This window comes from Chrysochloris asiatica, unplaced genomic scaffold (genome assembly GCF_000296735.1).
Source record: "Chrysochloris asiatica unplaced genomic scaffold, ChrAsi1.0 scaffold00277, whole genome shotgun sequence".
Taxonomy (NCBI): Eukaryota; Metazoa; Chordata; class Mammalia; order Afrosoricida; family Chrysochloridae; genus Chrysochloris; species Chrysochloris asiatica.
Genome location: NW_006408795.1, coordinates 1 through 21,620, shown reverse-complemented (window position 1 = coordinate 21,620; position 21,620 = coordinate 1). Strand labels below are relative to the sequence as shown.

The window sequence follows — 21,620 nt, the reverse complement described above, 5'->3', positions numbered from 1 at the left end:
TCATGTAGAAACTGTTGACTGATGTATAGTTTCAACAAAAACAAAACAAAATTTTTAAATATATTTTTTAAATCATTGTAACTCCATGTCTTTGACCATGTCCAAAGGGAAAAGTCTTAAGCAAATGTCATTACTACAAGAAAAGCTACGGAATGAGGGACTTTATTCCACTCCATAATGAATTTCTACTTAATCTTCATTTACTTTAAGTGGAAGTTTAGTTACATGAAACTGTGAATACATATTACGAAGTTCCAAAAAAAACAAACCCTAGCTCCCTTCATAGATACAAATGTAGCTGAGGTTGCTGTCATGTCAAAAAAAATAAAAAAACATTAAATAATGATAAAATAAGATAATTGAATATGAAATTAATACTTTAATTAGATTATTACTAAGTGATAAACTCTGAATGTTACCTGCTGAATACGTCATATTCACTTGATTTCAGTTTCTCATCAAGCTGGACAAAAAATCAGTTAGGTTGACAGGTTAAAGGTAGTCTCTATGTAGAAGCCATTCATCTCCAGGTTGCTACACAGAGGAAGCAATCAGTAGAATGTTGTTGTTAAGTGCTATCAAGTCAGTTCCAACTCATAGCGACCCTGTATAGGATTTCCAAGGACTGACTGGTGGGTTTGAACCGCCGACTTTGTGGCTAAGCACTCCAGTGCTTATCCCACAGCACCACACCAAGTGTACCTACCTAATTAGCATTTTTTGAAAGGTTAAAAAAATGTTGTACCTGGAACAAGGCACTCCATAGGCTAGCTTATTGTGATACCAATATTCAAAGGCCTTGCAGGGGAAAGGTTTGATTTGATTTTGTTTTGTTAAATAAAACACAATTAATTTAGAAAACCATGAGTTCAGTTATGTTTTAAATCTATACTGACAGGTAAGAACAATCTGATACTCAGAAATTTATACTTAAATTCTTTTTCACCAATTTGCAAACAGCTTTATAGTATCTTCAACCATTAGTGATATTTTTCTAATAATATGAGTTAAAACATTTCATTCCGTTTACTAGAAAGTACTTACAAGCATATTTGAATTAATTTGAATCCTTTGTCTGTCACTTTGAGATAGAATCCAATCAAGTATGTAACTGGAATATTACATTGTCCCAAGCTTCTTGTTTTCTGGAAGATTTTACTTAAACAGTTTCATGTCTATGTTGAAACTGTCCATCTCTAAAGTGATAACATTTCATTCCTGATGCTGTAGAAGATGTGTTGTTAACAGATGCTCAGGCATCCCTACAGTTTCCTCTCATTTGTAACATTCCCTCTGCCTGGAATCTCTTCCCTCATTTAGTGCCCCCGTCCCCCACCAATTTAAATCTTATTCATCTTTTAAGATCAAGCCTAAATGAACTCACAACCAAATAAAATCCTCATCCTCTCCACAGCCCCCTAGAATCACCTTTATTACATGCTGCATTGCAATATAATTATTTTTTTCATTCATTCTGAGAAAATTGTTCTTTAAAGACAGAAGCAATGTGTATTCTATAGTGTATGACGTCTTTGGAATTAGGAGACCTGAGCCCTCAAAGAGATGGATTGACAGGGCTGCTGGAATAATAAACTCAAACATAGGAAAGAGTGTGAGGAGGTACAGGACTGAGCAGTGTTTCATTCTCTTGTAGCTGTTGTTGTTGTTGTTAAGTGCCGTCTAGTTGGTTCTGACTTGTAACTATGATCACTATGAATTGTAACTGACTTGATGGCACCTAACCACAAGAAATCCTAGCTAGATTATAGCCACTAATGAACAGTTTACCTTAATCCACATGGGCAACATCTCCTTCTGCTGGAAAATGAATCAGTAAAACTCAAGGTCAAATAGATTCGTTCACCTTTATGTTCTTTGTAGTGCCTTACAATGGTATTTGTTGAATTGATACAACATTCTAAATTGATACTGATTTAAATCCAGTCAAGAAGTTAATGCGCAGGAAAATTTTTAGCGTTTTCCCCAATTCATTCTGTAGTGTTAGATTCATATTACATATAATTCAGAGGCTTTTAAAATTGTGTTCATACCTTAAGCACTTTATTGCTAAACGATACAAACACTTCTGTATTCATTAAGCATAGTTTATCTCATAGTGAATGGCAGCATGATGTAAGTCACTGGGTAATGTTTAATGTTATGCTCATTTTGTAAGGATAAATGTATGGGTCTTATGAAAATTGCTGTGCATTTTCAAATAATTGCATAGTACTAATCTGAAAACAGATTAATGGACCTATTAATTTACCAAACCAATAAGAAGTATTGTTAAAAGGATTTATGAAGAATGTAAATATGAACTATGTCTTGAGTTTACATTAAAGAAAATAATGAATAATTAGGAGGCATTTGTGAGTCACTTCAGTCCTTAGATCTCTGCTTTGATGACTAAAAAACAAACCCATCAACGATTTTCTACTTAGTAGGAGTTTGTGTTTTGAAGCCATAATTAGCATCAGATCAAATTAGAATTAGCACAAATTCTAGTTTATAATTATACTTTACATTATATAGAATATACTAAGTACTCTTATGTATATGTACACCTTTTCCTACCAATTTTGGATATTTCTAACTATATCTTTAAATATTTTTCATAGAGCCTGGATTCCTTCTGAAAACATACAAGATATCACAGTCAACATTCATCGGTTGCATGTTAAGCGTAGTATGGGTTGGAAAAAGGCATGTGATGAATTGGAATTACATCAACGTTTCCTTCGTGAAGGAAGATTTTGGAAGTCTAAGAATGAAGACCGAGGTGAGGAAGAGGCAGAATCCAGTATCTCCTCTACCAGTAATGAGCAGGTGAGTTGTGACGCAATCAGAAACTACTTATTAATTATTGGTTTTCACTGTGAACATTGTTAGTGTACACTCCTCACTGTAATGAAGAGATTCTGACATTTGTAAAGTGCTTTGCAAATCAAAACCAATTCAAACAAACACAAAACCATCAACACCTTTGAGCCTGGCCCTGTGACCCTACCAGTGTGAAGAGCCAAGTACACTGCTCATTTTTAAGATATAGTAACTCTTTAAAGCCTAAAGTTACCAGGACAGGTAATTAAGTAAGTGGTCACTTAAGTGTTTTAAACAGCTATTGGAAAAAGTGAGCACATTTCCTCATTTCTCACCTGTGGGTCCATTACTAGCAATTTTAACAGAGAAGTATTTTCTTAATGTCTGGAATAATATGCTATTACTTTTATAATGCCCACAGCTGAAGGTCACTCAGGAACCAAGAGCAAAGAAAGGACGACGTAATCAAAGTGTGGAACCCAAAAAAGAAGTAAGTTGCTCTGACCCTTGCAGAGTCCAAGTGGCCGTGGAAATAGGAAAGAGTTTTGTTAAGGTTATGGCCAAGACAGTTGCTTCTGGTAGGCAGTTGTGACAGGCAGCTCCCACCATCCAAGCAACATCAATCACGTTTAAACCTAGTTTCCTGAGCTTTCCTATCATTATCTTCTATCTGTAGAATATTAAACACATGCTTAAAGTCACTTTGGTCAGTAATGAAATAATTACTGACCAAAGTTTGGCTAAGTGGTAGGGACACTTTACTTGGGACCGCTGATATTTTTTTTCATAGCATTATTAAAAATAAAGCACTTATCCATTAAACAATTAGGCCAGCATTTTAAAACTGATGGAAACTATATCTAAACTAGGCCATATTTAATAATGATATGATTCATAAATGTTTTAAAACTATATGTAAACACATATTCAGTGAGAAGTGGTTTAGGATCTTAGAAGATTTGTTAATCTAATTCACAGACGTGATTACAAGTTGTTTGTATTGACTTTCTATTCTACTGGATAAATTTTGTAGCCTATTTATAAGAAAAAAGTATTAATATACAGTAAAATTATAAATTCCTGTTTAGAATTATTTTAACTGTTAATTACAATGTTTTTAACAATAGTTTATTACAAGGCTATTTATTTACATCCCAGTGGAGCTTGTGCTTGTATTGGTAAGTTATATTACTTTGTTTTAGGTCTAAACACTTTTCTTACTCTGTAGGAACCAGAGCCTGAAACTGAAGCAGTAAGTTCTAGCCAGGAAATTCCCACAATGCCTCAGCCAATCGAAAAAGTTTCAGTTTCAACTCAGACCAAGAAGTTAAGTGCCTCCTCTCCAAGAATGCTGCATCGAAGCACTCAGACCACTAACGATGGGGTGTGTCAAAGCATGTGCCATGACAAATACACCAAAATTTTCAATGACTTTAAGGACCGAATGAAATCTGATCACAAGCGAGAAACTGAAAGAGTTGTACGAGAAGCTCTAGAAAAGGTAAAATTAATGAATAGCATTTCCTGTAGTAGTTTTTTTTTAGCTTCTTTTACTTATGCATTAACCAGAGATCAGCTCTTCACAACTAGGAATACAATAAAACCTGTATCTTTTATAATAGTTCAATTACCAATACTTTTTCTCATAAATTTTACAGACCTTAATAATACAAAGGAAAGAGTTACATCATTTGAGAGATGAAACTGTGTATTACAGTGGTTTTATTTAAGTGATTGAGCTGACATATTGTGGTTTGACATTCTTCATTTTAGCTGCGTTCTGAAATGGAAGAAGAAAAAAGACAAGCTGTAAATAAAGCTGTAGCCAATATGCAGGGTGAGATGGACAGAAAATGTAAGCAAGTAAAGGAAAAATGTAAAGAAGAATTTGTAGAAGAAATTAAGAAGCTAGCAACACAGCACAAACAGCTAATTTCACAGACCAAGAAAAAACAGTGGGTAAATATCAAAATATTTCTATCAAGCAATTTCTGAAAATGTACCAGAGGTATGACTGAAATAAATTCAAAAGGTTATGTGTATCATATGTAAAAATTATTCCTAAAATAAGTGAAATGTAAAATGCACAAATTTACTTTAAAAAATTTATTAGAAATCTTATAATCTTTTAACTCCAGACCCCACATTACTGCATACTATTTTGTTAAAGTGAGATTGTGTTACAATTCATTTATATAACTTCTTCATCTATAAAAACCATTCATCTAGGCCAGGGGTGGGGAACATGTAGCCCGCAAGCCATATAATGTGCATGAAATCTTTTGGTATGACCCACCAAGGCAACCACAGTTCCAGGCATCACATTAGGGATGAGTTGATTAAATGTTTGACCAGATGAAGCAGGTTAATTTTCAGATGATAATTGTATATGGCCTACAAATGATGTTATAAATTTTGCCAGAAAAAAGGTTCTCCACCCCTGATCTAGAGTCCTGGGTTAATGTGCTAGACTGCAAAGTCTGTTTGAACCACAAGGTCGGTGGTTCAAGCTCACTAGCCACTCCTTGGAAACCCTTTACATTGTTGCTATGAGTTGGAACCAACTTCACAGCACTTAACAACAACAATATAGCACTTTAAGGAGCCCTGGCAGTATAGTGGAATACAAGCTGGGATGTTAACCACAACATCAGCAGTTTGAATCTACCATTTACTCTGCAAGAAAAAGATGAGGCTTTCTGCTCCCATAAAGATTTGCAGCCTCAGAAACCCTACCACAGGGTTGCTGTGAGTCAGAACAGACTCAATGGCACACAACCACCACCACCACCATAGCACTTTACTATTTATGAGAAGTTCCTGAGTATTGCAAACCATTAGTATGTTCAGTTAACCTACCCAGAGGTCATAAATGCCTAGCAATCTACTTTTGAAACTCAGCCATTGAAAACCCTATGAAGGACAGTTCTGTTCTGATACACATGGTGTTGCTCTGAGTCAAAACTGACTCAATGGCAACTGGAAACCATTTGTGAAATAGCTGGTATCCCCACTGGCATCCCCACTGTTTAAATAAGGAATTTGAAGCTTATAAGCAGTGTCAGATTACTCAATAAGCAAGATAAGCACAGGCTTACTTATGCTTATGTATTAGTAATAAGCACAAGTAAGCCCGTACTTATCTTGCTTTTTGGGTAATCTGACACGGTTTATAAGATTCAACAGAATAATTAAAAACTATACCTAAGCTGGGATTCCAAATCCTAAACTTAATTTACTTATCACATTATTTTTAATAGACTAAAATATAAAGAGATTATATGAGACATTATAGTATAACAGGACAGAAATCATGTAAACATGTCATATGACCAAAAAGTGGTGTTAAGATGAGACACAATAAAGACATACATTGTCAGAAAAGTATATCCTTTAAATATACCCACAAAGAAAGGGAGAGATGTAACGTAAATTAATAAATGAGTAAATGAATGCACAAACAAGACAATCGGATGCTTGGAAGACAAGGAAGAGGGATGGTGCTGTTTAAAAGTATGTTTGCGTCATCTTAAAGCAACTCTATGGGGAAATATTATTTAAAGATGAAGGAACTAAAATAGAAGAAAAATAAGCTTGGTTCAAAGTCACATAAACTGTTTGGTAGTATAGGCCTGTTTCAAATACTGACCTGTCTGACCTGTTCCAAACTGTTTCCAAAATTAAACCATGCTGTCTACATTTTTTCTTATAGTAACTTTATTGAAGGTGTAGTTGCTGACATAACGTCACTAGAAATCTCAATAGATTAATACACTGGAAGGATATACGACACATCATGAAGACAATTTGAGTGCTGAATATTTAGGTGCCAAAAATATAAGCTACTCTGCCTGAGTCTTACCATCAGCACTGTCCCCATCAACCATAAAATCTCTACCTTCCTAGACCTGACACATGCTCAAGTGTCCACTGTCCACACTCAGCCTCTTATCCCCTTTGCCAACACCCCGCTCATCCTCACTTCTGGGTGTCTGTTGATGATACCACTACTATTTGAGCTTAAAAGTTTTGTTTTGACTTATCACCATTTTTTTCCATGTCTAGTCAGTGACTAAGTTATATGTATTTTTTGTTTATTTAGATCAGGGTTCCTCAATCTCAGTACTATTGAAATTTGGACTGAAAAATTCTTTGTTTGGAGGGCATTCCTGAATCTTGCTGGATGTTTAGCAGCATGCCTGGCTCTTACTACTACGTGCCAGTAACCCCTCTGTCCCCCACAGCTCGACAATTAACAGTATTTACAGACCTTTTCAAATAAGATAAAGGCTGGGAGCTGACCCTTGGGTTTGGGGTCAGAACTAACCTTAGCAATAGCCTGTTCAGTGGAGTTGGTAAGTTGAAGGACAGAGTGGGAGGAGAATTGGAAATCACAACACAGGCAGTTCTTTCAAGGAGTTTGTGAATGGGAGCAGAGAATCGAGGGTGATGGCTGAAAAGGGATGCAAGGTCAAGAGCAAAAAAAATAGAAATGAATGATCAGTATTTGTATGCTGAGGGGAAAGGATCTAATAGAGATGGAAAGCAGTTGGCATTGTAGGGAAGCTCGAGTCTGCTGACGGCTGAATATATGCTCCAGCTCTAGTCATTTTATGGTTTTGTCTGTTTTCATTCTACTCAGTATAGAAAACATATTCTAATGTTCTTGGTGATATTAGCTTAAGGTGAAACCAGAAATAAAATGTTAAAATTTTAATAGTACCTTTAAAAGTGTGACTTCAGAAGTCTGTACTTTTAACCAGTTTCTTTAATGTGCATCCCTAAACCATGACGCTCCCTCGCTCTTTGCTGTCTGTGTGTAGTGCTACAACTGTGAAGAGGAAGCCATGTACCACTGTTGTTGGAACACATCGTACTGCTCAATCAAGTGTCAGCAGGAGCATTGGCATGCCGAACACAAACGTACCTGTCGCCGGAAAAGATGAGAGCTGTCCTCTTCCTGGAGAATCGCCCCGATGATTACTCTACTCAGACACAGCGGTTTTTGTTTCCAAGAAGCCAAAATTGTTTAGAATTTGCTTCCCATTTTGCACCAGCCTTTAAACACTTTTCGTGAAGAAATTTTGCACAGTAGTTTAAATCTTTTGTTAATGCTCCTCCGGAGTTTTTCAGGAGGTAAAAGTAACATCAGTGGAGGGTATTATTTTAAATAAATTTTAATTGAGAATTTGTTGCATTTTCAGCAAATTTTAAAACATTTTTAGGTTTTACAGAGATTTTAACCTTTAAGCAACAGATCTTTAGAAACAAAAACAAAAAACAGGTGAATACAAGTGAGTTTAACAAAGAAGCATTTAAAATAGATCTGAATGTAAGAACTACAGAACTGTTTCAGAAATAAAACATACTACCTTGATGAAACATTTATTTCTTAACCTTGTTGAGCTGGTTTTGTTCAGCTTAATTTACTGTTTAAAGGCATTATCTATTGGTTATGCCAGTGGGTATATGATTGAATTTAGGGAACAGGGTTGACACAGCAGGTGCTAGTCCTGCATATTTTTTCTTAAATATTTCCCAATTGTGTTTTTCATTATTTCTTTTCAATATATAACTTTTATAACAAATTATTAGCTTTGATCTTGTAGTTTAAAATTGCAGGGAACTGGGGTAATCTTTTACTGAGCTGGATCTTAGAGAAAATGAATATTTAAATTTTAAAGTTTGCACATTTCATCTTTGTCCTAACATGAGTGCTTGTAACAAAGTAAATAAACAGCAAAAATCAAATAAAAAGCCAAAAACTACCTTTCTCTATACGTGAAATTATAGATGAGGCATTCAAATTTCTTCAATGCTTCCCTTCCCTCCCCAAATATCATCTGACTGCCTATTATCTGGTGTCACCTAGTATATTGTAAGTTAATACTAAAAGGAAAGAAAGCACTTAAGTTTCACAGAAGCCGTTATGTTTGTAGTAATGGGTCATTGCCTATTAATGAACCCCATCACTGTACACAGAATGAAGAATAATGCATGTTAATTTTCTTGTATTAAAGATGCCGTGATTTGTAAAAAGTCTGTATTTTGCGGAATGTCTGGATTAAGAAGCATTACCGATAGGAATGGATCGATAGTTGAATAATGATTTTTTTTATACATAGATATGTAAAATACAGCCAGGAGAACTTAAATTACTGTTTTAAAAAAAAAAATCTCACAATTTACGTTGTTTCAAAGGTTGACTGATCTTAGATCAAGTCATATTCCCATTTATCATTTAGTTATTTTCTGAGGTTAGATAAATAATTTGTAAATATTTATTTAGATCTTTGATATTTATTAAAGCAATTACACACAATGGAAATGAAAGAATCGGGAGAAAAGCCTTTTAAAAAGTTTTCTCTGGGTTTGTCAGGGTCACTCGAAAGGTAAAAATGTAACTAAGTCTTCTGTGAAATAATCACCCATCTGATACTGCTGCAGCTGGTGGTGACACAAGTTAATTGACAAGCTACTGCCACATGGTGCACAATGGTTTCTAATAGTGATACAGTAGCCCATTTCAAATGATATACCTACATTATACAGTAACTTGGAACTATGACCCCCTCTTTGTTACTGTGTAATTAATCATGTTGCCACAGTGTTGTGGTACTGACTAAATAAATAATAATACATTTTCACCAGGAAAAGGTAACCTTCTTTGTTTGTTTTTGTTTTAAAACTTCGATCCACCCCTATGAGAGCAAGTTATTGTGGAAATATTTTTGGTGTAAAATCATTCCAGAGTCTGTACTATTTAACTGATAGCTGCATGAAAGTAAGATTCGTGTTACTTTGGCTTCTTTGTCTCTGTTGACACGGTTGCACATTTCCAAGTTACTACAGCGTGAAAACTGTGTGTTTAAAAAAAAAAAAAAAACAAAAAACAAAATTAAAAAAAGAGATTGTGGCCTGGTTTTGTAAAAGTTTTAGGTAAAATTACAATTGATTGTTTTAGGAATCATTATGAAAAATTTCTGCAAATCATAAAGCTATATTAAAGTGTTGAGCTTAGCCACTATGCACATTGTAATTACTCATTGTGGCTGTTCAGTTCTATGATGCATTCTGGCATTTTGTAAGCTGCTCTGACTAGCAATATATAGATTCATTTAATGTGTTAACATTGGTTAATAAATGTATTTAAAAAAAAAAACTGGCTTTAATAAATTGTTAATTTAGCACAGTCCTCTGTACCAAACAAAACACAAATGTAGATAAATGTTGATTATATGCTGTAGGTATTGGTGACTATTTGCCTTTGTTGTATATAAAATCAGTGTGTAAAATATGATCCAGTTACTTAAACATTTCTTTAAATGGAATTCACTTTAATAAGTTTTCAGAAAGACTACCATGATTTTGAAGGAGCTCTGGCAGCGTAGTGGTTATGAATCAGGCTATGATCCTCAAGGTCAGCAGTTCAAAACTACCAGCTGTTCTGCGGGAGAAAGATGAGGCTTTCTGCTCCTATAAAGATTTACAGCCTCAGAAACCCTGTACAGGGTCGCTATGGGTCGGAACTGACTCCACGGCACTTCACCACCACCACCATGATTTTTAAAATGAGAAAATGCTTATTGCATATCAAATGCTTATCAATCATTACTGCATATCAGCCTGAAAAACTGATGCAATGCCATCTTTTCATTAATCAGAGGTTCATGTTTGCATAGGCAAGTCTGCCAGGCTTCTGCATTGTTAAGTACTGAGCAAATTCATAATCGGAAACCAGCTGAAGTTTGTCCTCTGCTTTTTTATTTACTTGTTGGTATGCCAGTGAATGCTCACTTTGATGCAAATACGAGACAGCTGCCAGACAAACCCACATTAAGATACTGGAATACTGTGATTTCTGTTAGGGAATAGACATGCTTATGTTGCAGAAATGTTCTTATAAAACTCAAAAATTAAATTTGACTTATGGAGCTCTAAGACCAGGCTTACTGGTTGAATAGAGACTAGTGCCCTTAGTCACCCTTCAGGCCTGGAACTAAACTTACCCTCGCTGTGCAACTTTCAGCCAAATGATAGGCACATCTATTAAGCAAATAACACCAGGGAGGTATGCACTTAGAACAATCTACCACATGAGATCAAATGGGCAGCATTTGTCCAGGGTTAAAGCTCAGGAAAGTTTGGGAAAGGAGGAGGAATGGAAATGGGAAACAATAGGAGGCAGGGAGATGAGTGATGTTATATTGTGGGAATTGCAACCAATGACTTGAAACAAACACTGTGTGAATGGTTGAATGGACAATTGATTTGCTCTGTAAACCTTCACCCAACTCACAATAAAAAGTTGAAAAATAAGGGGAATTCCAAGTCCCAGGACATGTCAATCCTATGGGTTCCCTGGGATGGGAATTCTGGAGAAGCCCACCTATTCCTCGATCTTCCATCCCTAGCTACCTCCTTCCCCAAAGGCCTTTGAAAAACATAATTTGAAATCTGTTAGGATTTGTGATCTATGCAAACAAGGACCTTTTTCTTAGGCTAGGTGTATTTAGACTTAACTTTACCAGGTTTTAGTAACAGAGTTCAAGCATTTAATAAAAACAATAAAAATTTTTAATTACCTGTGGACCTTACTTGGTACTCTCTGTAGTTTTCATCATTCATGTCCTACAGCTATTCTAATCAGAGTTCAGGTCTGAATGTTGAAGTTCCAATTATTGTATGATTCTAAGGTTGCCAAAATAACAGTACTACTCCTGTTATCTGCATTTGGGTTTGGTTTTGTTAGATACATTTTTCTCAGTCACAGATTTGATGGTTCACATTTTAAAAGATACTCTACAAAACAACTACTTCTGAACCTTAATCAGAATTGTGTTCTAAAATATCTTTTTAAATTAAAAATATTTAAATTGATAAACAAGTATAATATGTGACTATCACTACAAACAACTGCTATCCAAATGAAACAAAAAGTAGTATCTAGAAAGATGTGAAAGTGAAGTGACAATAATAGTTTCTTTAATTGGAGGTAGACTAGTTCAAATTAGTGGACTGGATTAGAGAATGATAGAAATTAAATTTGTAACTTCAGTTTCAAAAAAAATATTGAAACGATATTTGTGCAGAAGAGATCTTTTAAATAAGGAATCATTTGCAATTAACAGCAAAGTGGTAGCCTAGGTCTGTCTACTTCAGACAGAATAAGTTTGGATAAAATCAACAAGTTTAGAAAGATTAGCTAATATGCCTAGAGCTAGTAAGTGGTGCAAACTAGGTCTCAAAGTCAGGTTTCTCTGACTCGAAAGCCCATTTTCTTAGCTCATATACCAGGCTGAATACACCGATAAAAAAAATTATTCAGCAAACATTTTAGATTAATCAAGATCTTCAGGTTCAATACACTTAAAATCAAAGAAGTCATTTTATTCCATATCATGATCAATATATCACAATCAAATTATTCATCACACCACTTCAATCAGTAGCTTCTCCCCTTTCTTGGCCTTCCATATCTAATTTAAAGATTCTCTTAACTTTCAGCATCAGAATCATCTGAAGGGCTTATTAAAAACTTTCCCGGCTCCTTCCACAAGTTTCTGATTCAGTAGAGAATTAGCTAAAAACATGTTAGGTGATGTTAATGCCACACTTTCAGAACTGTTTTAATAAACAGTAACAGAAATGGGCCCTGTCCTGAAGACTGCACATACAGACATGCCAGCTGCTGTCCAGTCAGTTCCAGCTCAGGGTGTCTGTAGAACAGATTGGAGTTTCCCCGAAGGGTTTCCAAGGCCACAATCTTTGCATCTTTGTCCCACAGAGCAGAGCTGATGGGTTCAAACCAGCAACCTTTCAACTCACCCACTGCAAACACCAGGGCCATCAGAAAGCTTATGGAAAATTATTATCTTTTAGCTTCATTTACCTACAAACCTTCTGAAGCCCCCTCATGTAAGATAATTTATGTAACATTTTAAAATTCTACAGATTACCAAGGCCCGTCTGTGGACCCCAAGTCCCAAAGAATCCAGGTCCCTTAGGTTAAGAATCCTGATCAGTGGGATTGGAGAGAACTACAAGTGGAGCTAAAATCTAGATCAGAGCCTCTCACACAGATCACCTGGGAATGTAGTTAAACTATAGAGTCAAATTTAGTAGGTCTGGGGTAGAGCTCCTGATTCTGCCATTTCTAATACCCTTCCAAGTGATACTGGATTCTGCTGTTTGGGGGACCACACTTAGGAGGTAATATCTTAAAGAGTATGTCACTTCATAAAAGACTAAATACCACTGTATTAAATTATAAGCCTCATAAAACAGTGCTGTCAAAAATATGCAAGGCATGCATGTAATTTTACATTTTCCCATTAAAAACCAAGCAGTTGCTATTGAGTCTCTTCAGACTAATTACAACCTCATGTGTGTCACAGTCATTTTCAGTGGCTTCCAACACACCTCTGAGTGGATTCAAACTGCCAGCCTTTTGGTTAGTAGCCAAGCACTTAACCATCTGTGCCACTCAGGGATTCTAAGTTTTCTAATATAAACATTTTTAAAAAGTAAAAAGAATCAGGTGAAATTAATTTTAATGATACATTTTATTTAACCTACCAAAAATAACATTTTAATACACATACAAAAATTATTAATGATGCTTTACATTAAAAAAATTTTGGGGGGGTAGTAAATCCTCAAAATCCAGTGTGTATTTTACACTCATCCAAACCTACCACCATTGAGTTGATTCTGACTCAGCCACCCTGTCAAAGGTAACCCAGGCTGTAAACCTTTATGAGAGCAGAAAGCCTCATATTTCTCCCATGAAATGACTGCTGGGTTTGAACGGCATACCTTGTTGTTAGCAGTCCAGTGCTTACCCTACAGTGCCACCACAGCACATCTCAAATTAGCCTCATGTCAAGTGCTTTTTGCTCCAGAGCCCTATGTGACATATGGCTCTGGTATTGCGTAGAGCAACCTTCACAAGTGGTTTGTCTTAGTCAAATACGTATCCCTATCAGCTGTGGTGCTGCAGGATAAGTGCTGATCTGCTAACCTCAAAGACAGCTGTTTGAACCCAGCCGCATCTCAGAAACCCTATACAAGGTCACTGTAAGTCAGAACCGACTCGACAAACAACACTTACCATCAACAACATCACCATCAAAACAGCACTGGGAGCACAATGATTAAGGATTTGGTTGCTAACCAGAAGGTCGGTGATTCTAACTCAGCAGCTAGGAGGAAGGAAAAAACTGGAGGGCTACTCCCTGAGAGATTTCAGCCTAGGAAACTCTGGAGCACTCCACACTGTTGCTGAATGGATCTACTTGACAGCACACAGCATCAATACCGTACATAGAGTCAATATTCATTCAACAAATGCATATTTGAGGGAGACTGGATGGTACAAATGATGTGCCATCAGCTGCTAATCCAAAGATTGACAGTTCAAATACACTCAGAAATTCTGCAGAAGAAAAACCGTGTGATCTGCTTCTGGGAAGACTACAGCCAGGAAAATCGTAGGAAGCAATTCTGCTCTGTAACATGGAGTCACCATGATACAGGGACTGACTATGACAGCAGCTAACAACAATGGTAACCAGGAACTGACAAGAAAATAATTCAGTTCTTGACAATTTGAGTATGAGCTCCTTGTTGTTGTTAGGTGCCATCGAGTCAGTACCAACTCATAGCAACCGTATGTACAACAGAACGAAACATTACCCAGTCCTGGGCCAACCTCACAATTGTTGCCACGTTTGAGCCCACTGATGCTGCTACTTTGCGAATCCATCTCACTGAGGTTCTTCCTCTTTCTCTGACCCCCCACCTTACTAAACATGATATCCTTCTCCAGCAACTGGTCCCCTCCTGACAATATGTCCGGAGTATGAGAGATGAAGCTTGGCCATCCTGGCCTCCAAGGAGCAGTCTGGCTGCACTTCTTCCAACACAGATCTGTTGATTCTTTTGGAAGCCCATGGCACTTTCAGTATTCTCCTCCAACACCACAACTGAAACGCATCAATTCTTCTACAGTCTTCCTTATTCACCAAAAAGTGCAAAGATCTGGAGTTAGAAAACCAAAAGGGAAGAACATGCTCAGCATTTCTCAAGCTCAAAGAACTAAGGGGAAAAACTAATGTCTCAATTTGAAACACTGAAGGAAGTCTTTGTGCAAAATATTGCATGTTGCAGAAAGCATCAAAAGAAGAAATGGTCAATATTCAACTATTTCAAGAGGTAGCATATGTTCAAGAGGCAATGGTACTGAAGAAAGGCATCCAAACTACACTGAAGGTATTGGCAAAGAACAAGACTCTGGGAATTGATTAAATACAAATTAAAACCTTTCAACAAACTGCTGCAGCACTGGAGGTCTTCACTCATGTATACCAAGAAATTTGGAAGACAGCTATCAGGCCAACTAATCTGGAGGGATCCGTATTTGTGCCCATTCCCAATAAAGGTAATCCAACAGAATGTGGAAATCATCGGACAATATTATTAATTTCACATGCAAGTAAAATTTTGCTAAAGATCATTCAAAAGTGGCTCCACTGTGTCGTGGAGTTGGTTCTGACGCATTGCGACCCTGCACAGGGTTTCCGAGGCTGTAAATCTTTTCAGGAGCAGAAAGCCTCATCTTTCTCCCATGGAACAGCTGGTAGTTTCGAACTGCTGATCGTGAGATTAGCAGCTTGATTTGTAACCACTACGCTACCAGAGCTCCAGAAAACTAAAAAAATAGAACAAGTTTAAAAAGAGTGCCAATCTACTACTCTTCCATCTCATTTTAAAGACGACAATATCCTAGGCCCCAAACTATTTAGTTCTGAAGTTGCATAGCCTTCTATGAATTCTAACAGAGAAAATCGGCTAATGGCAGAGCGAAGAGAGATGTCATTGTTTGGTGGTGGGGAGGTGTTTGATTTGTCTCCAATATAAATTTTGTAGTTTGTGTTCAAATCTGAAGCCACAGATTTAGAATGTTATGAATAAATAATTTCCAAGCACTTTTATGTATATTTCACAAATCTGGAGGAAGTCTTTGTAAGTCTCAGTAAGATATGTGTCCAGTGAGTCCTACACAGCACTCTCCTCGAGTCCCTGGAGCCAGGAGGAAGGTTCTCGTGGCCACTGTCCTCCTGTCAGGCCCTCTGCAGGTACTCTACTTCCCCACGTTGGATTGTGCTCAGTCTCCTCAAGCAATTCAATAGAATGCTCATGGCAACTACTTGGTCTACAAAGTGAGGAGAAATTCCCACACTCGTCGCTATTTTGTCATCCAGTGGGTTCCGAGTCACAGCGAGCCTGTATAGGGTTTCCGAGGAGCGGCTGGTAGGCTTGAACGGCCGACCTGTGGTTAGCAGTCCAGTGCTCATCCTACAGCGTCACAGTCTTAGTCACCAAGAAAATCAATAAACTCTGGGGATTTCCGGCACAAACACTTCAAGTCTGGGCGCTAGGGACCCGCATCCAGTAGAAGGAAAAAAGCTGGGCTGTCACAAGGCCAACACTGGCCTGAGAGTCAAGTGCCAAGGGCGTCACCCCTATAGTCACAATGCTCTTCCTAGGTCCAACCAGAGATGCACCCAGAGCTTCGGTCGCCTCTTCTCCCGAGGGGCCGCACCAGGTGTTGCCCTCCAAGCCTCCGCTTTAACCGCCTCCAAGGTTTTCCCCCCTCCTAGGCCTGCTCTGCCTCAAGCCACCTGGACTTGAAGAGCGCGCTTGCGCACTTGCGTACTTCCGGTGGGTGGCCTATTTGTAAGAGCTCGGCTCTCCCAGTAACCCCAGCGCCCCATGGACTTCCAGCTCGTTCGTTCCTTTGTGCTCATCCTGAGGGTCCTGGGTTTTGGAGAGCTTCTTAGGTCGTGCAGCTCGAACCACTTCACCTTCCCAGGCAGGGCTGTTCCGGTGCCAGTCGTATCCCTATTCTGCCCTAAAGTGAGTTTGAGCCTCAACAAGGAGAAGAGAGATTCAGAAAAAGGAATGAGGAACCGAAAGAGAAAGAGTAGGAGTCTTGAATTTGACCTGTCATAAATACTATGGTTTGGTCTTTCAAAAATACTGATTTTCAAGGAAGAAGGCACACTGTATGACGGGACTCATCTAACTGCCTTTAGTGCTAGCTGAACCCATCGGTTTGAAAGTGAACCCAAAGGAAGAGCAACTGGGTAAGTGAAATATGCCATTTGTCAGTGTATCAGACAGCCTTCTCGGGTTCCTTACCTGTTTGGAAGCTGTCTTTTCCCCAAGTCTGTCTTTGCACTGTTTAACCCTGAAGAACCCAAACCAAGTGGTCTAAAGCAAGGCTCTGATAGTGATGTACCACTCACTCCCAACCTTCCATAACCTACTTTGCTTTGGTTTTATAGAGCTTTTTTTTTTTTCTCTTTTTAATAAAAACCAAAGTTTATTCATGTTTACCAGAGGCAAGAGGGAGCGAGGAGAGGGAACCACTGTTGGCAATCAGTGAGTTACTGCTTATTGTCGTTGTGATGTGCTGTGGAGTCAGTTCCAACTCGTAGCGACCCCGTACAGGGTTTCCGAGGCTGTAAATCTTTACCGGAGCAGAAAGCCTCATTTTTCTCACGCGGAACAGCTGGTAGTTTCAAACTGCTGACCGTGAGGTTTACAGCCCGATTCGTAACCACTACGCTACCAGAGCTCCTTTACTGCTTATGGTGATGGGGTATGTGGCCACAATTATGGGTGATCATGTGCAACTTGTTTAACGATGTCACTAAATTGTACACCTGAAAAATGCTGAATTAGCAAATACGTATATTCAAGGCAGTTTCAAAAAGTTCATAGGAAAATACTCTTATCTTTCAATTCCATTTTCCCCATGAACTTTCATAAGCCCCTCGTAATTGTACAATAAAAACATAAAAAATAAAAATAAATGGATTGATGGATGAATTTAAGTGGCCATGCGTAGCGACTTAAATTGGATGAAGCGGGTTCAGAGCTTGGCCATGAGCCAGGGAGATCCGTGCAGGCAGTATGTTAGTGACCTTTCCTGAGCTCCTCTGTTTTTCATCTGTCCAATGGACATTATAATGTACCTGCCTCCTAGGACTGATTTCAGGATTAAATAAGTAAATTAATATAAAGCACTAAGCCCACTAAAAACACAATAAAGGCAGCTATTATCATCTTTCTTTACAGTCTCTTAGTGTCAGGGGCCAGAGTCTTTCAGTCAGTTAATATCTGGACACTTAAAACATGCCAGGCATGATTCGAGGTACTGCAGATACAAAACTGGGTTTTGAAGATCCTGCCCTCTTCAGGAAAGTCTTTCTGAATGATGGAAACTGACAAGTAATCAAGGATTGATTCTCAGTAACTGTGGTAGTATTTGTAGGATCCCAGAAGAGAAATTTAAAATAGTCTAAGGTGGGCAAAGGTGCATCGGGGAAGGCTTCCTAAAGGAGATAATGTATCCTTTAAATTTACTGGCTCAACCTGACCACATAGCTCCAAACTTACTCCACATGTCCTTGCCTCTGGAACTTTGTTAATTTTGTTTGCTGTTGTAACAAATTACCATAAATTTAATGGCGTATTTTACAGTTTTATAGGTCAGAAGTCTAAATTGGCTTTCAGTGGGCTAAAACTAAAGTGTTGGCAGGTCTCTGCTTCTTCTGAAAGCTCTAGGGGGAAATATTTCCTTGTCTGGAGTCCTTGTGTGGTGCTATGTGTTAATGCATCAGTTAATGCATTGAACTGCATGCAAGGTTGGTGGTTCAAGCTCACCAGCTGCTTCTTGGAAACCCTATACAGGGTTTCTATGGGTCAGAATCTACTCTATGGCACTTAACAACAACAGGAAGCCTGCATTCTCTATCATGGGCCCTCCCTCCATCTTAAAAGCCAGCAGCATAGCATTTCTTTCTCCACTTCCTCCCTTACTTTTTCTCATGTCTGCTTCATCTTCTCATCTCCTCTGTCTCTGACACACCTGTCTATCTTATAAGGACCATTCAGCCCACCTGGGCAATCCAGGCTATTTGCCACGTTTCAAGAGCCTGATTTAATCACATCCATAAAGCCCCCTTTTAGCCATTTAAGGAACATAGTTACAGGGATTAGGACAAGCACATCTTTAATCCCTCCCCCCCCCCCCCCCCTCAAAAAAAAAAAAAAAATCATTGCCATGGAATTGATTCCAATTTATAGTGATCCTGTGGAGTAGAACTGCTCCACAGGGTTTCCTAAACCTGTAATATCTAGGGTAGCAGATGGCCCCATCGTTATTCCGCAGAGCAATTGGTGAGTTTAAACTGCCCACCTTTTGGATAGGAGCCAAATGTTTAGCCATGTGCCACTAGGGATCCTCTGGGCATCTGCGTTGTTGTTTGGTGTTGTAGAGTCAATTCCAGCTCGTAGTGACCCTACGTACAACAAAACAAAACATTGCCAGATTCTTCACCATCCACACAATAGTTATATTTGAACTCATTGTTGCAGCCACTGTGTCAGTCCATCTTATTGGGGGTCTTCTTTTCACTGACCATCCACTTTGCCAAAGATGATGTCCTTCTCCAGGGATTGATCTGTCTTGATAACCCGTTCAAAGAATAAGAGACAAAGTCTCACCATCTTTGTTTCTAAGGAGCATTTTAGCTGTACTTCTTCCAAGAGAGATTTGTTTGTTCTTTTGGCAGTACATAGATAGTCCTTTCAATATTCTTCTCCAACACCATAGTTCAAATGCATAAATTTTTCTATGGTCTGCCTTACTCATTATCCAATTTTCATGTGAATATGAGGTCATTGAAAATACCATGGGTTGGATCAAGTGTGCCTTGGTTCTCACAGTGATAGCTTTGCTTTTTGGCACTTTAAAAAGGCCTTTTGCAGCACATTTGCCTTTTGTATATGTTGTTTAATTGTTGTGTCTATGGACATTGATTGTGGATCCAAGTAAAATGAAGTCTTTGACAACTTAACTTTTTTCTCCATTTATCGTGATTTTTATTTCTTGTGGGGATTTTCTTTTCTTTTTTTACACTGAGGTGCAATCCATACTGAAGGTTGCAGTCTTTTGTCTTCATTAGTAAGTATTTCAAGTCCTTTTTACCGCCAGCAAGTAAAGTTGACTCACCTGCAATGCAGGTTGTTAATGATGTTAATGATCCAATCCTGATGCCACATTCCTCTTCTTATAATGCAGCTTCTTTAATTATGTGCTCAGCACACAGATTGAATAAATACGGTGAAATGATACAACCCTCATGCAAACCTTAACCTGATTGTAAACCATTCATGAATAATTCCTTTTAGAAGGATCAGCACAAGGCTGGTCCCTATGAGATGGAGATAAAAGATATCCAAATTACTCGACTCTTCCAACATGTTATGCCCCTCCATAATCTTTTATATCCATCACTACACCTCCCTGCCTACAAGTCCCAGGGTTGTGCAACATGCTGCAATATCTCACAGATTTCACAGTTTTCAAAAGAAATGGCTCACACAATGGTGGGGACTAGCAAGTTCCATGTTTGTAGTTCAGAGATCAATTTGAAGGAATCTTCTCTCCCAAGTAGTCTCTGGAACTGACTGGCAGGTCAGATGAGAGACTGCTGATACACAAAGCTGGGGGAGCTGGTGAATCAGGTCAGGTGATGGGCTGGAAGTCAGATATAATGAGCCAGATGCAAGATCCAGGGCAAGAGAACAAACTTGTCCATGAGCAGTCTTATAAACTGGAAACAGACTTTGTCCCCAAGGGAAACTCTATAGAGCTTTTCTTAACAAATCAGTTTTTTCTTTCTGGATTCAGGGAGCATTTATCATCTGTTCATCTGATTTTGCATAAATGGTATACATCTTAATGCATGTACTTCCTAGGTGTCCCAGAAGGATGCTGATTCTTTCAGATAGGAACCATGTTTTACAACTTTTTTTTTTAAATGTTTTATTGTGAATTATGTGATAGTTTACATGGGAGAACATTAGTTTTACATTCATTCTATCATATATCGTTTCATTGCCATACTTACCATCTCGTCCATGATGCATCATCACCCAACCAAAGGGTATACCCTGCAAGCCTGCCCTCCCACTCCCCACCCCCCCAATGGTCATCAGCACACAGCCCCTTTCCCTCTCTGGCTCTTAAGTCCCCAGCCACTCCATCTCTCCACATAATCTTCTCTGTCTCCATCTCAGGCATCACTGCTTCACTGGGTAGGGTCCCGCGCTCTGCTCTTCTCCATTGATGGTCCCAGGGTCCTCCGCTTCTTGACTGAAAAGTTAACTCCCCTCCTTGCTATAAAATGTCCAGCTTTACATTTCCAACCCTCACAATCAGTCCTGTTAACAATTATTCACTACTGCATCATAAGAGACCCATCTGCATTTCATTTCATCAGCCCTTCCTGGACAGGCTGGATACTATTCACTGGAGACTCTACCTTCCCCCACACCCTCTGGGTCTAGGTTCCCTCTTGAAAGCTTGTAAGCCAGTCGCTTCTTGCCTTTGTATCACCCCCCACCCCATTTTAGGTAGCCAATGTCAAATTTGCTCATCCCTGTCTACTCTTTGTGTGGAGGGGGTAGGAATAATTCTTTTTTTTTAATGTTTTATTGTGAATTATATGATAGTTTACATGGGAGAACATTAGTTTTACATTCATTCTATCATATATCGTTTCATTTCCATGGTTACAATCCCCTCCATGCATCATCAACCAACCAAAGGGTATACCCTGCAAGCCTGCCCCCTACATTACCCTGCCTCCCCACCCCCCCTAGTCTTCAGCACACAGTTGCTCTCCCTCTCTGGATCTAAAGTCCCCAGCTGCTCCATC

At 38.4% G+C, this 21,620-nt stretch overlaps 1 protein-coding gene across 6 annotated transcripts in view; it reads left to right on the top strand.

Moving 5' to 3' along the window:
* The window catches only part of ZMYND11 (zinc finger, MYND-type containing 11), a 133,770-nt gene extending 123,788 nt beyond the window's left edge, over window positions 1–9,982 (top strand). For 4 of the 6 annotated variants that reach the window (XM_006874428.1, XM_006874427.1, XM_006874424.1 and 1 more), the window contains 5 exons: window positions 2,622–2,829; window positions 3,245–3,313; window positions 4,052–4,324; window positions 4,597–4,782; window positions 7,647–9,982. In XM_006874428.1, the coding sequence (XP_006874490.1) occupies window positions 2,622–2,829; window positions 3,245–3,313; window positions 4,052–4,324; window positions 4,597–4,782; window positions 7,647–7,769 (859 nt within the window). In that variant the 3' untranslated portion in view covers window positions 7,770–9,982. Of the gene's footprint in view, window positions 1–2,621; window positions 2,830–3,244; window positions 3,314–4,051; window positions 4,325–4,596; window positions 4,951–7,646 lie in introns of those variants that run through there. The other 2 variants (XM_006874429.1, XM_006874425.1) reach the window with 2 other exon arrangements.
* Window positions 9,983–21,620: the final 11,638 nt, after the last annotated feature.